The sequence below is a fragment of the Mastacembelus armatus genome, chromosome 9, assembly GCF_900324485.2.
Source record: "Mastacembelus armatus chromosome 9, fMasArm1.2, whole genome shotgun sequence".
Lineage (NCBI taxonomy): Eukaryota > Metazoa > Chordata > Actinopteri > Synbranchiformes > Mastacembelidae > Mastacembelus > Mastacembelus armatus.
In genome coordinates this window covers 16,477,914-16,500,402 of record NC_046641.1, presented here as the reverse complement: position 1 = coordinate 16,500,402, position 22,489 = coordinate 16,477,914, and the positions used below count along the sequence as shown (strand labels likewise).

Below are 22,489 nucleotides of genomic sequence, written 5' to 3'. Positions count from 1 at the left end.
AGTGTGTTCGATAAAAAAGTATGAGGTCAACTCACAAGAGGATTATGATGGAGATGGGAAGCAAATCCTACATTACTTGGAGGCTCAGACAATGGGAAACCACAGTTTACCCAAAGAGGAAGTATTACTAAACTGAGATATAATAGGCAAGGAAAGAAATATGGTCATAATAACAACATGGCTATAATAGTAAACTTTTTCAAAAGAAAGTTGATGTAGCTCCATGTACTATGTACTCTATGCACTATATACTCTATACACTCAAAAACATTATATTGAATACTAAGTGTTTGATACCCATGGGCATTTTTTGTGCACATGTATTTAATAGATTAACAGATTTTATATAATGTTTTTAGTCAATTCCTTTTACCAAAGCACTTTTGCCTAGAGAAATCTGATTATTATTAGCATTTATTCTAACGCATGAATAACTTAGCATCACAATTAATTTCCACTGGCATTTGGCAGGACAAACTTGTGACTTGAAATATTGTTGCAAAAACATATTGTACTGTACTGTAGACTTTGCAGACTACACGCTGGAAGGGTGGGATGAGGTGATAATTCCACTCTGTTGTAATCAAAACCCAATATCACACGTTTAAAGATCATTCACTGGAAACTTAAAAAGTATTAAAGTACCCTGAACAGCTTACTGTGGTATTTACTGAAATATACTGTAACCCAGAATTGCTACACATTCAAACACAGATAACATATTGTACTTAACAGCACTGAGCTGAATGAGTAGTGGATGTTGTGACTTTATACTGTAGGACACTGGTGGGTCACATTTATGCCTAAGGACATGGCACAGCTCTTTTATCCTCTCTCCTTTTCCTGTCTGCTCTCCATTTACTCTTTCCCCTTTCAGACTCACTGTCTCTTCTCTTTCTCACACAATCATTGGCCTATTTCAAAAATCCATTCAATTTCAGCCTTGGGTCACTTGAACAATTAGAAACACCACAGGAGTTATTGTGAAAGAGCTGTGAGACAGAGGTCAGGGTGTTAATTGTCTTTGATAAATAATCAGCTGAAGGGAGGATAGTGAGGCTCTGTGTCCCGGCACAATGTGGAATACAAACATGATGGTTTTGTCTGTTTCCAAAGTGCAAACACATGCACAGAGTGTTGAGAGTGCTGGGTTTATATAGAACTCCTAAAACACTCCCTGTAACTACAGCTGGGATTCAACACATTTACAAAAACTATGGAAGAAACTAGAGTCAGTGATGTGCTTGCAAAGTGTGGGGTACCATGGATCAGAGCAGAGCTGTGTGTTGAAGTAGACAGAGGGAAGATGACACTTGATTTATTTTAGAAGGCTGTGAGGACACAGAGGGGAGTAGGCAGTGAAGAAAGGACAAAGAGTGATGTGTTTGAATGTATGAGCATTCAAGTGTCCATACTTATGAGGACCATGAGGATTGTGTTTCCCTGCATGCATGCATGCAAATGTGATCCTGAACACGTATGTGGTTGTCCTGAACCATGTTCTAAATGCATAACAGACACACAGAAGCAAGAGACCCAAAGGTGACACAGATGGCAGGGTGAGGACAGATGACATATTTAAATGAAGGCACACAGCACAAAAGCCAAGTCCTCAGCTTCACATGCTTAACTTTAAAAGGATATTATAACAAGACTATACAGAATAAACTTGTGGTGTTCCATAAAATCACAGAGCTACACTAGTACTTTAAAGTGTTGATTTTTATTATTATGTTTTGGGCAGTTTTTGCCTTTATTTGATAGAACAGTGGAGAGAGACAGGAAATTAGGGGAGAGAGCAAGGGAAGACATGCGGGTTATATGATGGCCGACTCGGGAGTCGAACCAGTGTTCCCTGCGTATATGGACGGGTGCACTAACGCTACACCACCAGCGGCCCCTGAAAGAGTTGTTTTTACGGTATAAATGGTATAAAAATATTTGATGCTGAACAAATTTTACACACTATCTGTGTGTAGTGTATCATCACATCTCCCAAGTTGGTCTGTAACATGTCTAAAAAGCAATGGTTGAAAAATCAAATCTGCATTACATGCATATAAAAATATTATCTATCAAACACAACATACAGTGAACCCAACATTGCAGAAGATGTATTCTAATTTAGTTCCATTTCTCAGCCAAAAAGCTATTCCAAGACATGTTAGTGCTCATAAACTTCTACTTCTCACCATTGCTCTTACCATGTGGTAAGACAGGTTAGCAGGGCAAAACAATGTCCAATAACATTTAACAGGAGACTGAGTGAAAAAAAAAAAAAAAAGGTTTGTGAAGAGACCAGCCTCCACAGGGCAGTAAGGCCAAGTAAAGGCATGACTGGCTATCTGGCTCATACCCAAACACACCCCTATTAGTCACACGTTTACACAAGCGGAAGCACCCATGCAAATAGACACATAAAATTACCACACACCAAGCAGCAAATGCTACTAAATAAATAAATACCATTAACAAAACAAATAAAAAATAATCTGGTCTTTGACAGATAACTCAAAAGAGGATCTGGTATGTGGATTTAGCCATATTCCCTAGTAAATTTTTGAGAAAACATTTTAAGTTGTAAAGTGCAGTTTCTGTATATTTCTAATTGTCAAAAACTTGTTTGCTTTCTCCCTTTCCTTCTGGTTTTTGTGGTCCTGTCAGATAAGCAGAGTAAGTCATTCACTTCAGTGCTCACTGCTTTGGTACTCACCAACACTGTGCCTTTCAGAAAACTCAGTCAATCATGAGAGTCATACAAAGAGGTCACCATGGCAATGCAGCGTCATATCAGTTTACATGGTTCAAAGCAAAACAATATATATATATATGTACACACACACACACACACACACACACACACACACACACACACACCTATATGTATATATATATATATACATATAGGTGTGTGTGTGTGTGTCTATACATAGGGTTACTATTGCAACAAAACATCATCAGTAGGGTAAAACTAACCTGTCTCACGACGGTCTAAACCCAGCTCACGTTCCCTATTAGTGGGTGAACAATCCAACAATCCAGTAGCCCATACAGAAATGGCGTACTGGAACACGACACTCATGGACGAAGGCTGAGAATAGAGAACTGTTGGAATGCTACTACATGAGTAACCCCAGCGATAGGGGTTACATGAAGAGGATGTGTTACCTATGGAAACTTTGAAACCCACCATCAAGACTAGGGCGAAAACATCTAGTAGCTCAGCGTTCCAACATCCGCAAACAGCAACTGCTATCACATCTGGAGATTGAAGGGATACAACACAAATGCTCCGGCAAGGGGGAGCCAGGACGCAAGGTCACGGGGGAAAACAATGCCATCCAGAGATTGGATACCAAACCCCAATAACAAGCTCCCACACGCTCAACACAAGAGCAGCTGACCTGAGATTGAAAATCGTGAAACTCAAATGACCCAGCTGCTAATGGATGGGACTCACCCAGAGTGGCTACCTGAAGGCAGAACAGTCCTGATCCTGAAGGACCCCCAAAAGGGAGCAGTCCCATCCAACTACCGCCCAATAACCTGCCTCTGCACAACATGGAAACTCCTGTCCGGCATCATAGCAGCTAAGATGAGTAAGCACATGGCTCAATACATGAACAGGGCCCAGAAAGAAATGGATAAGGACACCAGCAAAACAGCACTACTGGTAGATAAAGCAGCCATTAGAGACTGTAAGAGCAGACAGACCAACCTGGACATAGTAGTGGTGGACAAACAACAGAAGAAAGCCGTAGTGATAGATGTAACAATCCCAAGTGACAGCAACATCAAATAGAAGGAACACGAGAAGCTTGAAAAAGACCAGGGGCTGAAACAACAGCTAGAAAAGATGTGGAAGGTGAAAGCAACAGTGGTCCCCGCAGTAATAGGCATCCTTGGGGCTGTGATGCGCAAACTGGGAGAGTGGCTCCAACAGATCCCAGGAACAACATCAGAGCTTTCAGTTCAGAAGAGCGCAGTGCTAGGAACAGCTAAGATACTGTGAAGAACCCTCAAACTTTGGTAGAGGACCCGAGATTGAGGAAGACACACATACCACCCATAGGGGTGAGAAGGGAAATTTTTTTTATATATGTGTGTGTGTGTGTTAGATAACTTGCACTTTGTTGTGCCCAGTGAGAGGGCAAACACTAGTTCAAAGTCACACATTCCTCACTTCTCCAAGCACTATCACAGCCCACCATAACATCACTCCTGCTTTTAAAGTGGGAAGAACAAAAATAGGCAACAGGCTTTCATAGACATTCAGTCCTCTGTCTTTTCAAAACTCTAAGATGAGAGCTAACATGCTGATGGATGCTCAAAAGTCTGTGTGCACAACCCTGCATTTACACGGTTGTGTGGAGTGGGGTCTGTTTGAGCTTTGACAGGCCAGAGGGCACACTACACAGCCAGACAACATTGTTGTCTTAAATGTACACATGTAGACACACAAAGGAACCACACACGCATTCATACATTCACACAAAACATACATATGCTGTCACAACACTATAGCTAAAAACATACACGGATGCTAAACGTGTTTGTTCTTTATCCTCATGAATATTAGCTCATCAATGGAGAGACATAACGTGTCTCTTTCTGCATTACATGCACATTTTGCATTAACAGCCATTGTAACGCAAACACCCTGAATATACACCTACAATTCATGGTTTTTATGTGACACTAATAGTCACAAATCTGCTGAATTTCTCAAGGACAGAGATAATAATTATGAAAGACAAATTGATGATGAGAATTAGTGGAAGAAGCCTTGATCAAACAGAAAATACCAGAAGAGAGGAGGGCAGGCCAGATGGAGGAGGCGGTATGCTTTGTCCAGCTGAGTACTGCTTTTGGAAGCCATTCAAAAAGATGGCTCATATAAACCTAACACTGCCAGAATCTCTGCTTTTAACATCAGAAAAGGCTAGAGACAGCTCTAACACTAATATCAACTATATCAACTAACATCACACTACACTACACTACACTACACTACACCACACCTTGCTGCATCAAAACACACTATGTCATTTGCACTGCTCAGAGAAACTATGGTCCTCAAAGACCTAATTAATGTCTTCATTTCACTAAAGCATAATTTCCTGATGTGAGAACTCTTAACCCTGCAGGGAGGTCTGACAGAGTTCAAAAACATGCTGCTGAGCTCTCCCCCTCTCCCCACCCCATACATACAAAACAGAAATAATGGGAATGTCAACTTTGCATGATGAACATACAGGAAAATTTCTTACTAAGAAAAAAGTGCTGTCAGGCAAGGAGAAGTTGAGACAAGAGGTGTTGGGGACAAATAGGGGAGGGCAGGGTGATTGTGCCTCTGGCACTGCATTCTGCATCCATCATTTATCTGGATCCATGTGCAGACAGGAGAATGTATGGAGAGACACAACACATTCCTCAATGAATGACACCTTTGCTGTTTTACAACCTTGTGTTTTAAACAGCTTTTTTGGCTTTGGCTGAATAGACAGTGAGTCCTAACAAATGTCAGCTACAGTAAGTGTCATGTCATGGTGATAAAATAGAAAATACACACAATGTTAAGGACACTCTAATCTTCTGTGCCTTGCACAACCAGACACCAAAACCACAAACTGACATATCAACAGGGTACACAGGGTTATTACAGCACATATCGACTGAACTAGAAGAGGACTAACATTCAGACAGTTAAAGGATTCACAAACAAAGCACATTAAACTAACAGTGGCTAAAGAAAAAAAAGGAAGGACTTGGGTCAAAGCTGGGGAGGCAGAAAACAAGTATCTGAGAAAGCAGCAAACTCAGCAGATGGAGAACAGATGAGCAACACATACACACACAACAGGATTTATTTACCTTATTCCCTCTGTGTTCTTCAATGAGCTGGTAGAGCGTGACCGTGGTTTAAGAATGATACTCATGGTCTGGTTTGTCCTTCCACATCCACACACACTACATATGCAGACTGTCCACATATACACACACAAACACGCTCTAGGCCACCTGGAACCCACTGGTCAGTTTTTTGCTGTGGTCCGACCAAAGTCCTCACTGATCCAGAGGGAGCTTCCTTCCCTCAGTCATGTTGGAGTGATCAGGTCTGCCGAGCAGTTTGAGACTACACCCGAGTTTAGTTAGAACAAACCCTCCATCCAGCAGTATTCCACCCCACTGCTCCTCCTCAAGCCCTGACTGCTTGACAGTAGATCGTTCTCAAACCTGCTCTCCCTCCCTCTCTCTGACTTATCTTTCTAGCGAGATTTCTTGCGAGCGTGTGATCTTCCCTTTTCCTAATCCAGCCACACGCTCACACTGTTCACTCTGCTGCTCTCTTTCAAATCCGTGTATTTCTTTCCTGACTAGTGGAAATAAGATCTCCTGTTCCTCCCACGTTCTCTTTTTCTCTCCCTGTTTATTTCTGTGTCTCTTGCTCAGTTTTTATATGACTGTGTCCCTGTCTTTGAGTTACAGGACTCCTATTCTTTCTGTCTCAATGTTTCTCCAAACTACAGTACAGCCTGGGTATGTCTGGAGTGGGAGGGGTTGTTTAGGTAGTAGTAATTCCTTGAGGGGCGGGACTTGTATCCCCCAGAAATCCTAACAGTCGTCTCAAGTGTCAGTCACCGCCTCAGTAACCTAAAATCAACAAAAAGCATTCCAGTAGTAACACCAGTTAATGTTCAAAGATAATGGTGGCTGAGTGTCATATAATATAATGTAAGAACCAAGAAGATATGTAAAGGGAGGGACAAAATTAATTAATTTTACTATTATTTTTTAACATTTTTAAGCTATTTTAAAATTGGCATAATAATGATTACTCCATATTTTAATGCTAAATACATTATCTTGCTAACTACCAAATTGCATACTAAACAGACAACAGATTTTCACAGACAATTTTTTTTTTTTTTTTTTTTTACTAAATTGATGTAACTTTTCATTTTGGCAGGACTATGTACAGTATTCAGTTTGTATCGTTTTAACTTCTAATTGTTTATGGTGTATAGTTGTATAATTTATGTTTAACATTTAGTTTCCAGCTCAGAAATTTTGCACACCTGCAGAAAGCTATGGGAGCACATGTGATTTCTGTAGTTTGTAACCTCTGATGAAAGCCACTACAACTAGAATGTGTCACAACGTCTAACACCCTGTTTAAGGCCGATTTCCACCAGGACTGCAGAACATTAAAAACAGAGGAGAGGTCCCAGTAACAGAGAGTATTAAACTATACTGCAAATGTTTCCCCCTGGTCTTATATGTATTTACTATAGTGCTGAGCTGTGTGAACCAAGAAAGCTCCCATCAGCCTCCTGTGCAGAGAATTATTATAATATCTTACACCTAAACTGAATTGCTTTGTTTTTCTTCGTATTATACACAATACACTTTGGTTATTTTGGTTTTTTTGTATGTTCGTATTTTCACATAAATACGAACAGCGGTGCCTTACTGGCTATAAAATGGAATGACCAGTGAAATACAGTAAAATAGGTCTGACTGTAAAGTCTCAGATGGCATTGTCGGCTGCTTGAATTGTGAGGCGAAGGAGCTAAAATTAGCACTCCACTATGCAGACAGGTGTGTTAGCAGTTTGATATGTCAATCACACAGGAATGAGTAAGGAGTAAAAAAATTGTGTTAGTTGCGTGTAGCTGTTAGATCAGAAAAACACAACAGGCAGCGAATTATTCCAAAACTCCAAAAGCAACAATCAGAAAAAACACAACACAAACCAGAAGCATCTACGTCATCATCAATGAAACTGTCCATAGTTGACAGTAACAACAGTGAGAGAATGTATGGTTTTTTTTTGTTTTGTTTTTTTTTGAGAAAGGTATGGATTCATCAGACAGAAAGCATCAGAAACAGAGATGCATCCATTTCTAGCTGTCATAATAATGAAATCAGGCAGACCCTGAGGAAACAGCAATACAAACATGTATGCTGATTTCTTATGTTTATGGAAATGTTTTTTACACACACATGCAAACATCACAGCGGGTTAACGTTAAAATACTTCCATGCACCCATTAATCACACCTTGTACTATTAGTTATGAAGCTAAGAAATCAGATTGCAAGCTTCCGTCCACATCATCATGCATTCTGCAGTTTTGAATTTCATGCCAGAGCAAGAAAGCATATCTTACAAAATTTCTGTGGAGATTCTCAGTCATCCAGGTGAGGGTATTTTCAAGATTGCAATGAAAAAGCAACCTTTGGAAATAATTAATGAAACACATTCCTGAAGCCTTTGACTTGAACCCAGCTAACACATCTTGGACAGTGTAGCTGTTAGTTTTAAAACTGGCATCTTTTATATTGTTATACAACAATGTGTCTGCCACTTACATTATTGAGTTGAATAGGTACATCTAATGCTTTTGGTATGCCATAGTAAAATGATGTCATTAATAGCTTAGAGAAAGTGGTAAAACTAATCATCATGGACTGCACAACCCATGTGGTCAAGGAAACAACAACTAAAAAACAATAAGATATGCAAGTAACAGTATTAGTTCTTGTTTATCTCTGTCTACTGTTTCTTGTTTAAAAAACCAACTGCAGTCCACATTTTCCATTTACATAAACACATGTTCACACATTACGCTTGTTTATTTTAAGGGTACACTATGGCCATCTTCACACAAGAACACAGCACACAAGAAACAAACAAAAAAAAATAGTCTAGGCAGCAAGAATGTTACTTTGTCACTTTTGAAAAGCTCAGCAATATTTAACTCCCTCTATACCATAAAAAAATAATAACTCATCCCAGGAAAACTAACATTTCCTTTTCAACAGATATATTTTATGTCTCAACCAATAAGGACCAATGATCTAGCATTTGCAGTTCTCATTAGAACAGCAGGAAAAGAGGTGATCCATTAAGGTTAGATATTTTCTTAATAATGTAATTTTATACCATTTGTATTTGTTACAGAGGTATAGCACAAAATGCACTGTAGGCTAAAAATCCACAGTACATTACCATCTAATATTGATTTTTTTTTCCCCCTGTATAATCAGTTGAAAATTTTGTGGCAAAGCAAAAACAATTTTTTAGTAACATACCAATAAAACCAAATTAAATTAAGTATGTTGTCTATTAATGAACAAAATAGAGGCATCCCTAACTCCTATTACATTACACTAACTCCTATCCCGCTAATTGTAAGCTACATGATTACACAGTTAATGGTGACTCATTACAAAACCTGTAGTGCCATCTAATAAGCACCTCTTAATGATCGAAGAACAAGTTAAAAACTGAGCCATGCAATTCGAGCCGAGCCAATCAGAGAGACACTACTGCCATCTAGTGATAAAACATGTATAACATCTCACAAAAAACCAGTGACAGATTATGTGAAAAAAAAAAAAAAAAAAGAAACAAAAAAAAAAACTGTTCCTTGAATCAATTTCAATATATTGTGAAAATAAACACACTCAGTAAATGTTGATATAAACAGCACTTAACTACAGAGCAGACAAGGAGCACAGATGGCTGGTCCACAGTTTTGACTTGGCCCTATCTATATGTCTACAAATACTACCAGCCATTACCACTGTGCATCATATTCAAAATACTATAGGGAAAACAAACACAGATACACAATTAAACTTCATGTTTAGACACACGCGCACACACGCGCGCGCACGCACACACACACACACACACACGCGCGTGCACACACACACACGCACACACACACACACACACACACACGTGCACATGCAAACACATGCAAAAATGTTTCATGTAAAAAAAACAAAACAAACAAAAAACATCTTTTGGCTTTTGGAGTCACAGAGTTCATGTTACCCAGAGAAATGCTGTATGAAAATGGGCCTAACAAGGTCTCAAACAAACTCTGTTTGTGCTTTAATGGACTGAGTGCTGTGATGATTAGCATACACACTGCTTTGGTTAGTGAACAGGCCTGTCCTGAATGCCTTAATGCTCTAGATGATGACTAGATGGACCCTGCTTATTTATCATTTACTTTGCACTTAACTGTGTTTTGTAAAGGCAAAATAGCTGCTTCTCATGGTACACTGAGACAGACGTACACTGACATACACACAATTACACTTCAGGCAGAGTAAGAGCAAAACTACAGCTTCAGCAAAGTTCTAACAACACAACCAGCCATCAAAAAAGGACAATTTATACAGGGCTTAGTTGTGATCCAGGCTGAGCTATTAATCAGCTAATGTTCTGATAAGAGAACACACACAATTGGTGTACAGTTATAAAAGCACATAAATCCACACACATCACCTAGCCAGGGTACACACACAAAGTGCAACAAGAAAGACAGATTAAAAGCTCCGCTGACAGCACAGTTTTTATCAAATTGTCTCACTACTTCACACTCTAATTTATTCCAGCTCAACTTTCTGCTTTCACATCCGAACAAAGGTTGAACCTTTCCTGTGAGAGACAGAGTAACAGAAGCAGAAGCTAACAATATGTAACAACACAGGACATCTAATAAAGAATGTATATAATATAAAACGGCTCTAAATGAAAACAAATCTTATGCGACTGCATAATTCCTCAGTACCAGACAGAACATTTAGGTTAAGGTCCCTACCCTGACACACACGCCCAAAAACATTTAGAGTTTCAGAGATCATACCCCCTCCTGCCACAAGGTTTGATGTCGATGGGCTTGTTCGTGGCATAGGGCGAGCCACTGGAGCAGGCGTGGCGGTAGCGGGCTATCCTTTCCAAAGACAGATAATCTGAGTTCACAGGCAAACTCATTTTGGCCGAGGCTCTTACACTACCACACCTACACTGAAAGAGAAACAGAGAGGACAGATAGAGAGACAAGCCTGATAAAACTATCTCACCACACACAGAGTGTGTGTGTGAGAATGGGTGGTTAGGAGACTGCTCAGCATGGGTGTGACTTGAATGGGAGGGATGGAGAGAGAGAGATGCAAGAGACAGGGGAGCAAAGTGCAGTGGGAGAGCAAACTAATTTGTCTTTTCTCTCAGATAATCATAAAGAGTTGGTATTGACAGCCAGAAGAGCAGAGTGTTTTTGCAGATTTGCTGCAAAGGTACATCAGTAATATACAGTACCAATTTACTTCTGGTAAAACTTTATGATGACAGATAATTATAGCAGAAGAGACAAAAACTAAAATGGCCACTCTTTGCCAGACCTCCAACTTCATTATTGTACACAACCTGTACTGAATGTAGCACAGAGAGCCAATTTATTTACCTGACAGGTGCAAGCAATGTTATAGTCCACTAAAGAGATATTTCTCTTCAGGCAGGAGCAAATCTCAAATTTTGCCAGTGGTCTTGGGTGATTTCCAGGATTGTTGGTAAAGTGTGTGTGTGTGTGTGTGTGTGTGTGTGTGTAAAACAAGTTAATTCAATCTTTAATGTTTATCATCTTGTCTTACTAATCCATGTTTTCAACATTGTATTAGAAGCTGTCAGTCATTCAAAAACACAAGAACACTGATTTTCTAAGGATCCTGTTTCCTCCCTACATACAACAAGCCTTTATATCATTATAAATAAAACCTTGGAGGATGAGTTAACTTGCATTATTTAGCTATATTATAATAAAATTCATGTGGTAAACTAGCTAATTATTAGCACAGAAGTGACCAGTGGGGGACAGAAAATCAGGGATGTGAATTACCTAAAGTCTACATTTTCAAAAAACAATTTCAGGTTAAAAACATTTAAAACACAGTTAATGCCAAGAATAATACTTTCTTTTGAGAAATAAGTCCAACTCTTTTAGTATACCTAAATTCCACCAGTTCAATCTCAGACTCCTAACCTTAACGATAGCAAATTTTCACCACTAGGGGGGACCAGTGTACCACAATAAACACCAGAACCAGCAATGCAAAATCTTGAGTCATGAACTAAACATGACAGACTGCAGTGACTGGAATTTGAGCACACATTTCAGGAATTATCCTAATATATCAGATACATATACTATGTTAAATTTTGAAATTATACATACATTCATACATACATACATACATACATACAGTTGTACTGGTAGCTAGTGGGTCAGAATATTAAGAGATGTAATTGGATTATGATTGAGCAGTCAATAAAAGGACATCACTGACATTAATTATTATAATCTATTATTTTCAGACACTTCACCACAATGAAGGCAAAATTGAAATCACTCAAACTTATAAATCTCGTATTTGTCCTCAGCAGTCTCCTCTAAAGGCACACATTTATATCACCACAACAGGTAAACCAGCACAACTATCAGCTGCACAAACACACAAAGCGGTGAATCTCTGAGGAGTTACAGCTTCGGCTCAGCTCTGACAGAAGCAGCCAGCATTTGACAACAGCTCCTGGGTGGACAGGGAGGCTGTCAAAGTCGCTGCTGAAACGACAGACTCAACAGGCATCTACGTACGCACGCACGCACGCACGCACGCACGCACTCACTCACTCACTCACTCACTCACTCACTCACTCACTCACTCACTCACTCACTCACTCACTCACTCACTCACTCACTCACTCACTCACTCACTCACTCACTCACTCACTCACTCACTCACTCACTCACTCACTCACTCACTCATTGATTGAATTCAAGTATTATAAGCACACAGATTAATACCCCAATTCGAGGCAGATCTCAATTTCTCTTGATCCTTCTGAAAAACACACAACCTGTAACACAAGCATATGTTTGCCTAGCTGCTGAGTTGGCCACACACTGTTGGTGCCAGCGACGAGCTGTGACAGAGTGCCAGGTGATGGTGAAACTGTCGTCATTCAGTATCCCTAAGGCTCAAAGCCATAAAAATCAAAACCACTGTACCTGAAAAATGTAACATGTATATACAGGCAAGCAACATTACTTTTATGAATACTAAGTGTGGGAAATAGTTTAAAAAATAAGGGTTCTTTTTTCAATTACATTTTGGAAATTATATTTTAGGCATTGGGAAAATATACTTTCAATGTGTTTACCAAGCAGAGCGATTGCAGAGACAGAAAAGACATTAACAGAAAAGGAATTAAAAAAGAAAAAAGCCAGCGTAATCAAGATGAATGACTGCAGTGGGATGTGGATTCTACAGGTTAAGTGCAAAAGTGGATAAACAGCTAATTGAATGGCTGTGTGCCAGAAAGATGGGAAAAGCTTTGTGAAGCACTATCTTCTGACTGGCAGGGTCCTCAGCCTTGATGTAGTTTGACAGACAGACGGGGACTGGGACAGTGGCAGAGGCAGGATGGAAACACGAGCAATCAGGACCATAAAAACAAAAAGAAATAGTGCAAGTAGGGCAGGGTAATGTTTTTTTAATGGGCAGTACTATATGTTAAATCTGGATTTTGCTACTGACACTGAAGCAATACAGACCTCAGCTCTCCAAGTGTTTCCCCTCCATTTGTAAAATCCTAGATGTTGCTTGAAGTATGGATGTTTAAATTATAATTGAAGTTTGTCTTCAAAGCATATGGGCTTCACTGGCATGTTGGGTCACACTTCTCAGATTCTTTACCCATCTTTCAGGTTCATCATCTGATTCGCCAATCAAGAAAGTGGGCTAACTGAAATTTATTTAAAAAAAAAAAAAAAAAGGAACAGGTAATGGTGTAATAGGAGATATAAAAAAGCAAGGTATAAATGTGGCATGAAGGTAGTGTTGCAGCTTAGTGCCATGGCAACTGTACTTCCACTGCCAAGAGGCAAGAAAATCGAACATGATTACGATTGGATATTTGTTTTCAAGTATGTAAAACAGCAAGAGGTAATGTGATTAAGAGACAACAATAGAATGGTAATTGAGAATCGTGCGGCACTGCATTTGCATAAATAGGACAGCTCTCAGCCAGTCACGGTGCTTCAAAACAGCTGTTGTTATGTGTGTCAAGGAGCAATTTCTTCGCCTAAGCTACCTGCCTTTACAGTCCCCTGCTAGATTCATGTTTATAATGTGGTTGCTATGGTGATCTGGCAGCATTCAAAAGGGACAGGTAGGTCCTGACAACCAATCAGCCGTCAGTTGCTAAGGGCACAATGGCAGACTGCGTAATGAGAAAATGAGAAATGACAGTGGGATTCTTTGAGGGTCAAGGATGGAAAAATGGAGTGAAGTGATACAATCAGCACTCATTGTGAGGTTTAAGGATTTACATGCTGACATACCCTCAAAAATGATCCACCCCAATGCTTCCTTGCTGGATATGACTGATTCTTGCAAAGAAATTACCTATTTACAGCCCCCACTTAATATTTTAGAGGAGCTGTGCATGACTTACCTGTGCTCTATTTATACCTCCAGTCCAATCACAGACTGGGGACAGAATTTAAGCTGGTTGAACGACTGTCTCACAGACTGGAGCACTGGAGCACAAAGGAGAACAGAAAGCACCCCCTACCACAAATTTAACAAAAAAAATGTCTGGAGAAGCAGAAGATAAGACCAACAATAGCTGCTACTTGTACTGTGCATGTGTGTACTGTAAGTGTGCGTGCATCTTACTGCATCCACTGGCAACATGAGTGTGTCGTGATGAGTTGAGCCTAAAGGCTGAGACCAGCATGAAAAAAATCTGTCAGCGAACGAACAATTGGGTGAGAACAGCTTTCAGAGTCACATTAATGACATAAACCTGGTAAAATAAGCCCAGCAGTAATATAAAGGGCTATGACTAACAATTATTACTAATTAATTCATTGGTTATTTTGATCAATCTGTTGTTTCATCTATAAAATGAAACAACAAATTGATGAAAAAGAGCCATCCTAGTTAATCAGAGGTGATTTTTGTTTTATTATGTGCAGTCCATGAGTTGTTCAAACCTGACCTTTGTGGTATGATTTAATTTGCTGTTCAGCAGCCATCACAGGTAAATTTGAACATTTTTATGATAACTGATAAAAATTAAGCACATTCACCAAAAACTAAGGGAGTCTGTAGCTCTTGCTAACATGTAAGCAGTGTTGTTATCGCACATACTGTCACTGTCAGCTGCAGTACACATACAGGACAAAGTCACCAGACAATTGACTCAAACACCAACAAAAGCAACCGTTTACAATCTGGACTAATGCTATTTGGGTAGGTCTATAATCCTGAAAAAAAAGCAGTTTAAATAGCCTGTATTTTTCTGAGCCCAACGTCATCATCATAATGTTAGCAATTAATCTCAAAAGCAATGTTGTTCACAAAATTTGTTGTGCCATGTTGGACACAGAGCAGCACAACAAAAGACTCACATGATATGTCTCTTTGGGTTTTCCTCTCACAAGCATGTGGGTGCTTGTTTGTCTTTGGACAGTATGCAAGTGTGCACTGATGTTAGATGGTGAGGAATAATATCACAAGGATCTGTGAGTGCTTTTCAGTATCTGGACTGCTGACCAGTCTTTAGTACTTCGAAGATCTGCTGTTATCGCAAATCCACATAGTACACACTGTTACAGACTCCATAAACATTGCCTTGGGCCACAAGCAGACAGTTTATTGATGGACATGTTAATGCAGAGACGAATGGATGGATGATAACCAGATACAGATTCCCCTAGACAACAAGATTTTTCTCAATACACTCTAACATATCACACATGGACACACACGGTTCGTGCTGTTAGTGCACCGCAAGCACATGGTGAAACTAATAGGTTTAACTTGGCAGCAGTCCCAGTGATGTCAGAATAATCCCTCATTAAAACTCTGATGACATCACTACACTGGTGAGTGTGTGAGACCTGAGGACACATGCTTATGGAGAAGTCCGACGAGTGTGTGTGTATGTGAGGGATACCCTGCCAGTGAGCGCTAACGGTGCCATCGCTGCAGATCATGTAATCCAGGTTAAGATGTTCCTCAAAACACGGAGGGAACACTAGTGTCAGGGTGTCTGTATAAGATAAGACTTTATATATATAATATATATTATGTATATATTATATTATATAATATATACATATATTAATTAATGTATATATATATATATATATATATATATATATATATATATATATATATATATATATATATATATATATATATATATATATATATATATATATATATATATACACATACATTAATTATAATATGTCCCCATTCATGCAAACTACTTCAACCTACAGACACAGGAGGAAGAAAACTACAGAAAGAGTTCATAGGAGCCGGTTCTTCCGTTTCATATTCATGTTCTTACTGTATTCCATCATTCCAGAAACATATTAACTCAGGGTTCACTGCATTACAGTGTCTAGATATTGTCACATGTAATGAAATATCCACACACAGAAAAAAATAAACTACAGCATTGTTTCAGAGACTTGGGAATGGCACAATCAAACTGGTTAGGTAGCCATGAGTGTGCAAATAATGGAACAGTAAGCAAGTCAAAGCACCCTACCCTAACCCTTCCACGATCAGAGAAGTAGAAGATATTAATGTGGGGCCACTGATCAAAATAAAACCACTGAAGCGTGAATCGCCAGTCTGAGGATGTGCAGCTATGGTCTGAATTCAGTATCAACTGCATAAATTGATCCTGCTCGGTGTCAAAATTATGGTTTGGTTGTGGTGCTGTTGTAAATAAATAGGGTCCCATTATACTAAAGGTTCTTATACTGTTATGATGTAACAAGTTGACTTGATCTTATTTCAGCGCCTAGTCCTCTAATCTTAACCCAATAAAAACACATTTGGGAGGACATAAAACATAAAAATACAATATGAATGTCCTGCCAGAAGAGAACAAAATGTCTGAGGAGCGGTCAGCAAAAGAAGGTCAGTATAGGTTGTGTGTACAAAATGCGTGGCAACTATGTGTCACAAATGCGCTGTCATTGCCCCAATTCATTCTTGTCCTGCTGAGAGAGTGTTAGTCTACACTCTGCAAAGTGAGAATCTCTCTAAACAGATGGATAAGAAGTGTAACAGTTACGTTTGTGCAAGTGGGAGTGTATTTCCTCTAAGGAAACACTGTACAATTGAATTCATAATATGCCAGCATATGCAGAGCCTGTAAATCACCAATGAAAGTGATAAAAGAGAAAAACTAAAACAATTATCAAAGAAAATTTTGTGTGCGTGTGTGTGTGTGCGTGCATGTGAAGGTGGGGGGACTCCATCTCCCAAACTAAGCCTTTCAAATCTGCCTGTATGCCTTGTCATAAACACACGACAATCCTAATCACCACCTTCATCACAAGCAACTCCCTCCTGTGACAAACACTGTCGTCATCATGCTTTCCTGCTAATGAGAGGTAATTCCCATAATGTCTGTAATATTCTGTGTTTCATGTCTCTAATACAGACCTCAAGTGACTAGGTTCAACTAAAAACAGCTGGCCAACTCAGATCTACCAAGAATGCGTGTTACTTTCCTTGCATAAGTCAGCACGTTTGGAAATCACAGTCTAAAAGGGGTTACCCACTAAGCTGTGGCCTTTCACATAAACAGCAGCCAAGAAATTAAAGCCAAATAACCTCCCTAACCCGAAAAAAACAAAACAAAAAAACACATAAATCCAGAAAAAGAGCAAGCGGTAATACACAAACCTTTCAGTGTTAGTTTATCTAAGAAAACTCAAATGTTAGAGCTCTACACTGTCATTCTTAAAACACAATCTCCACATATTTTTGTTCATTGCTTGTGTTTTAGGTGCGTTGGGAGTTTGCAACAGCCGCTCTCAGAGAGCCGCTTTGTTCGTGCAGGAAATGGCCTTGCAAAAATAACATCTGTTGGCTAGCCGCAGTTTTTTGTTTGGGTCAGTGACGTACACAGCAGCACTCCCCGAGTGATGACATTTCCTTCTTTCTTTGTATTTTGCCAGTGATTCAGCATTGGCATCAGAATGTCAAAAAAAAAAAAAAAAGAAATGAAAATGATGTTTTCGTCCCATTCATATCAAACATTTTACAGTTGTGCTCATAAATTTACATACCCCTGGAAAACAAACTAAACATGCAGAATCAATCAGAATGAACAACTGCACTTACTAAAGATACTACATAGCACTAAATATATTACACTTTACTTAAAGTTTCTGCATGATTATTTATATCTTTTCGCAATGGCCAGTATTTCTCAAATTTGGCTAGGGGTATGTAACTAAATTATTCTGATTATGGATGAATATGTAAATGTTTTATTTGATTGGGTAAAACAGGCGACATCTTCACATGATACGTCCAGCCAACAATCCAAAATCAATTGTTCAATTTAGAAAAACATAGAACAAGAGGGTAAAGCCTCTGTCTTGATTAATCAACTAATGTGTTTAACACTACTTGACACAAAATGCAGTCACATTATGATTTATAACTATTAAAATAAATCACAAGGCACTAATATTTTATAGTTCTACACTGCTGTAGTCATTCTGAACAGCCAGCCAGCGAACTGACTACATGGTGTCAAGTGAAAAAAGTTAGTTGTGCATTCCCTACTTTTCATTTAGTATTAAACCAGCAAACATCTCTCCTTATTGTCTACCACTGCCTGGGCAGTTCTAGTTCCTAGGGCCCCAGGTTTAGCTTGTAACATTTCTATTTTTGATTTACGCCAAGCTCACAAAAGCACCTGCAGCCATCCCCCGCCTCCAATTTGTCTGCCTGCCATGCTATATTCTTATTGATCTCTCAATCTGCTAGCCTCTCTCCTGGTGAGAAACACAAGATTGAACGCCCCATCTAACAGCTAGTGTGTGGACAGTGGCAAGAGACAGCACATGCTGAAATAAGTCAAACCGAAATGAAAGGGATACTTATAATTAATGTGATGTCAAAGCTGCCCCAAGGCCTTTTGTGAGAAACTGTGGCCCTTATATGGTTTTCATACGCACACCACCAAAAGGGTTATGTAATTATGTCTTGTTGCTACACACCTGCTGAAGCTAGTGGTGTTACTGTAAAGACTGCATTACTTCTCTCTGTCCTAATTGATCAATATTAACTAATCATTTCAATTCATTAGGGCTAAATCTGTTAAAGTAAAAGATGTTGTAATGAGTAATAATAACTCTGTCTGTAGATATAGCTCATTCTGCACTGCATCTCATCTGACCTGAGGGGCATGTTTGGTGATCTGGAAAGTGTGTGCGCACAAGTCTGTGTGTACATGAGTGTTTTCAAAGACACGTGAGGTCTTCCTGTGCAATGCATAGAAAAGATTAAGAGGAGAAAATGGGCTCAACTGTAAATAAGTGGCATGATAACACAATAAGAGATCCAAGAGCAGCAATGTGTGAAAGAGAAAGTGGATTATCATGCAAGTGGAAGGCTGGGGAAAAACAACCCAGCTTGGTCATGTTGAGCCTTAAGACTGCCAGTACTGAATGACTCAGCGTGTGTACTCACACGAGCACACACTGACAACAAGATGTCCTGCAAAATATGTGTGAAATAATGAACTGATCATTTAGCAATTCAAAAGAGGGGGCAATTGAAACTGAAAGAAGGTGAAAATATGGTGTCTTTGTGAGCAACACCAGTACATCCTACCCTCTATGCAAACTAAACTGAGAGGCTTGCATCAGAAAGAATAAGTCTGCCATGCTTCAAGTAACTTCGTAATCAATTTAACACTGCAGTGCCTCATGGGAAAGCTGCAGAAACAGCAGACTCCGGTTAGTTCTCATGGTCACACCGATTACTCACACACTGCAATCCTGATTTTAACATTATAGAGAAAACACAATAATAACATCTTGGAGTCAGATAGCATGACTCAATTAGGCAGTCAACAAAAAAAAATACCCCTCAAGGTATAATAATGCAATTATTTATGATCAGGAGAAACAAAAATAGAAATAAACAGTTGTACGATTTTAATTGAGGAAAGCCAAGCAGCTCAGCATAGTCTTAAATTCACATCTTTAACAAAAACAAAATAATACAAAGAGAAATAATGCTAAATTAAAACTTTTTGGTGTGTCACACTCGTGTATGTTTTTTCCCATTTTCTTTTTAGAGTGGTCTGGTTTACACTATGTTTTTCAAGTGTTAAGAAAAGAGTTAAGAAGAACGGAGTGTTAAGCTGTGTTGCCTTTCAGGGGAAGCGACTGAGGAGCACCCTTAATAAGGCTGATATGTCAGCATCACCTCGCACAGTGGCACTGTGTTGCTCTGTATTACACACACACACACACACACACACACACACACACACACACACACAAACACACACACAAAAGCACAGACACAGTGCTGGAGGTCCTCTGGAACAACAGTGAGTGATGACTTTGTCTCCTCAAAACTGACAGTAGGTCTCCAGAAAGCCTGTTTTAAAAACTCCTCCTCAAACCCAACAAAGTAACTTGGAGTGATAGAAAGCAATCTAAAGTTTGGTGGAGAATGACCCATCACCACCGGAGTCAATGACAATGTGCAGTGAGAGAAAGCCCCAAAGAAATGAGATAACAATGCCTTCTGTCTTGTTATCTTACTGACAAAATGTGGTGCATCTGAGGAAGCCAATGAGAGGAAGAGGCAGAGGGAGAATGAAACCTGAGGTCCTTTAGTACCTTGCTTAAAAAAGCTGAGAAAATGACATGAAAATTTGATGTTTAAACTACTTATCCACTGACCTTACACACCATACAACATTTAGGAAAAAGAGGGAAAGAAACACGACACACCAATGCATTTCCAAATCCAGTTTTCTAAATATAGCCCCATCTATTCTCTCCCTCGGCACTGGATTCACTTAATTGGATTACTACACACACTTCTAATTTCCTTTCTGGTTAGTGTTTAATGAAGTTTAGACAATCATGCATCTCAGTTTATTCTTCGTGGTGCTAAAGGCAACATGCTGCACATTTGAGAAATTTGGATGAAAACAACATGTTAAATTGCTCTGGAGAGTCTCTATAAATTATTGGTTATGTATGAAGAATAGAGGAATTATGATTAACAAAGATGCTGACTACAACAATAACTGTACAGTAGTATGGCTTAAGAGAGAGAGATACATTTTTGCATTCATATCTGCATGTAAGTTTTGTGAGTCAGCACCGGGATTCGTACCTTTGGTGTGCTGTGTATGAGCCCTGTTCTCGTGGTGCTTCTTGGCTTGTACGCCACAGGACTGACAGAGAAAGAACGGGACTGGTCCATTATCAAGGTGTATTGAATAATATAGATCCTCTTAAAAGCATTCTGCATGTCACAGTGATGCACAGCCTTACGATGTAGGGAAAGAGGCCTGAGGTTTAAATGGAGTCTGACAGGCTCATCTCCCATTTTCAGAGACTAATGCTTAACTCTGACAACCATGACAGCCCTGAATTGTTGTTCCAACACTGTCACTGGATTTGCTACATCCATCCAACTCACCAACAATGCAATGCAGCAGCCTGTAAATGACATGTCAGATATCTCTGGAATTATTAAAGGAAATAGACTGTATCGAAGCCAATGCATGTTAAACGTTACATGACTTTGCAATCTTTCTCTTTATTGTTGCTATGGCAGTGATATCATTTACTATTATTTACCATTTATTCATCAGGGTGTATGAATTCTCTCTTCTAAACTTTCCACCCATATCATGAATGCGAATTTACTTATGCAGGCTGAAAGTGTGAGTATGATAATCCCTACCAGTGTGAATGAAGACAAAAGAAAGGAACCAGGATGTGTTTTCTGTCTTTCTGTTTTCAGTATGTTCATGGATTACCATGGAATATTTGACACCACTTCCTTGACTGAAAGGCCAGCCCTCTTTTGTGTACGTCTGTGTACATGAGTAGGTCTGACTAGCTGGGTGGATGTATTTGTGTGGGTTTTTGTTTGTGCCTTGACGTCTGCATAAAGTTCATCTGTTTCTCCACATTTATTCTTCTGTATTCTATTTACTTCTCCACAGCTTTTTTTCACAGTCTCTGCTGAAAAGGTCAGCATATGGTCCTCTATTTTTTAAAGTAAAAAAAAAAAAATCTATTCAATTTGTTATTTGTTTTTTAATTCAACTCTAAAACTGTATAATCTCAGGCACATTTTATCTTCCGCAATATGAGCAGATGTATCTGTGGAATTAAAGGCCAATATTGATGAGTACAATCTCTGCCATTTCTGAAATCCGATTTAGAGCTTATCTTTTCACGTCCTACTGGCTTTCCATACATCATACACCCATGTGAAGAGACAGCAACAGAAGAAAGGGGTGAAACATGGTGTGCATGTCCATGCTTAGGTTCGAATTTAGTCAAAATGAGGCCTAGAGAATAGACAAACATTTAGGGCTGTGTGTGACCAAAAAGCATAAAAGAAATGTAGCCCAGTCAAGACTGTGGTAAAGTGTAGGATGTGAAAAATGTGTGTGCATGTTTACATTGACAACAAAGAAAAGTATTACTGAAAACTGGTCTCATTAATTAAATAGAATCTACTTGCCCAAGGCTATGATTTGTTAAATGGGCTTAAAATCTTTTGCCTTTAAAATCCTGATTTAATCTTTAGTA

General features: G+C 39.1%; 1 protein-coding gene across 9 annotated transcripts in view; it reads right to left on the bottom strand.

Moving 5' to 3' along the window:
- Positions 1-22,489, bottom strand: part of pde4d (phosphodiesterase 4D, cAMP-specific) — a 143,744-nt gene that overhangs the window by 23,941 nt on the left and 97,314 nt on the right. The window contains exon 1 of one of the 9 annotated variants that reach the window (XM_026321372.2): positions 10,670-10,930. The exons of 7 other annotated variants lie outside the window; for them this stretch is intronic. In XM_026321372.2, coding sequence (XP_026177157.1) covers positions 10,670-10,797 — 128 coding nt within the window. In that variant the 5' untranslated portion in view covers positions 10,798-10,930. Of the gene's footprint in view, positions 1-5,874; positions 6,538-10,669; positions 10,931-22,489 lie in introns of those variants that run through there. One more of the 9 variants, XM_026321373.1, reaches the window with a different exon arrangement.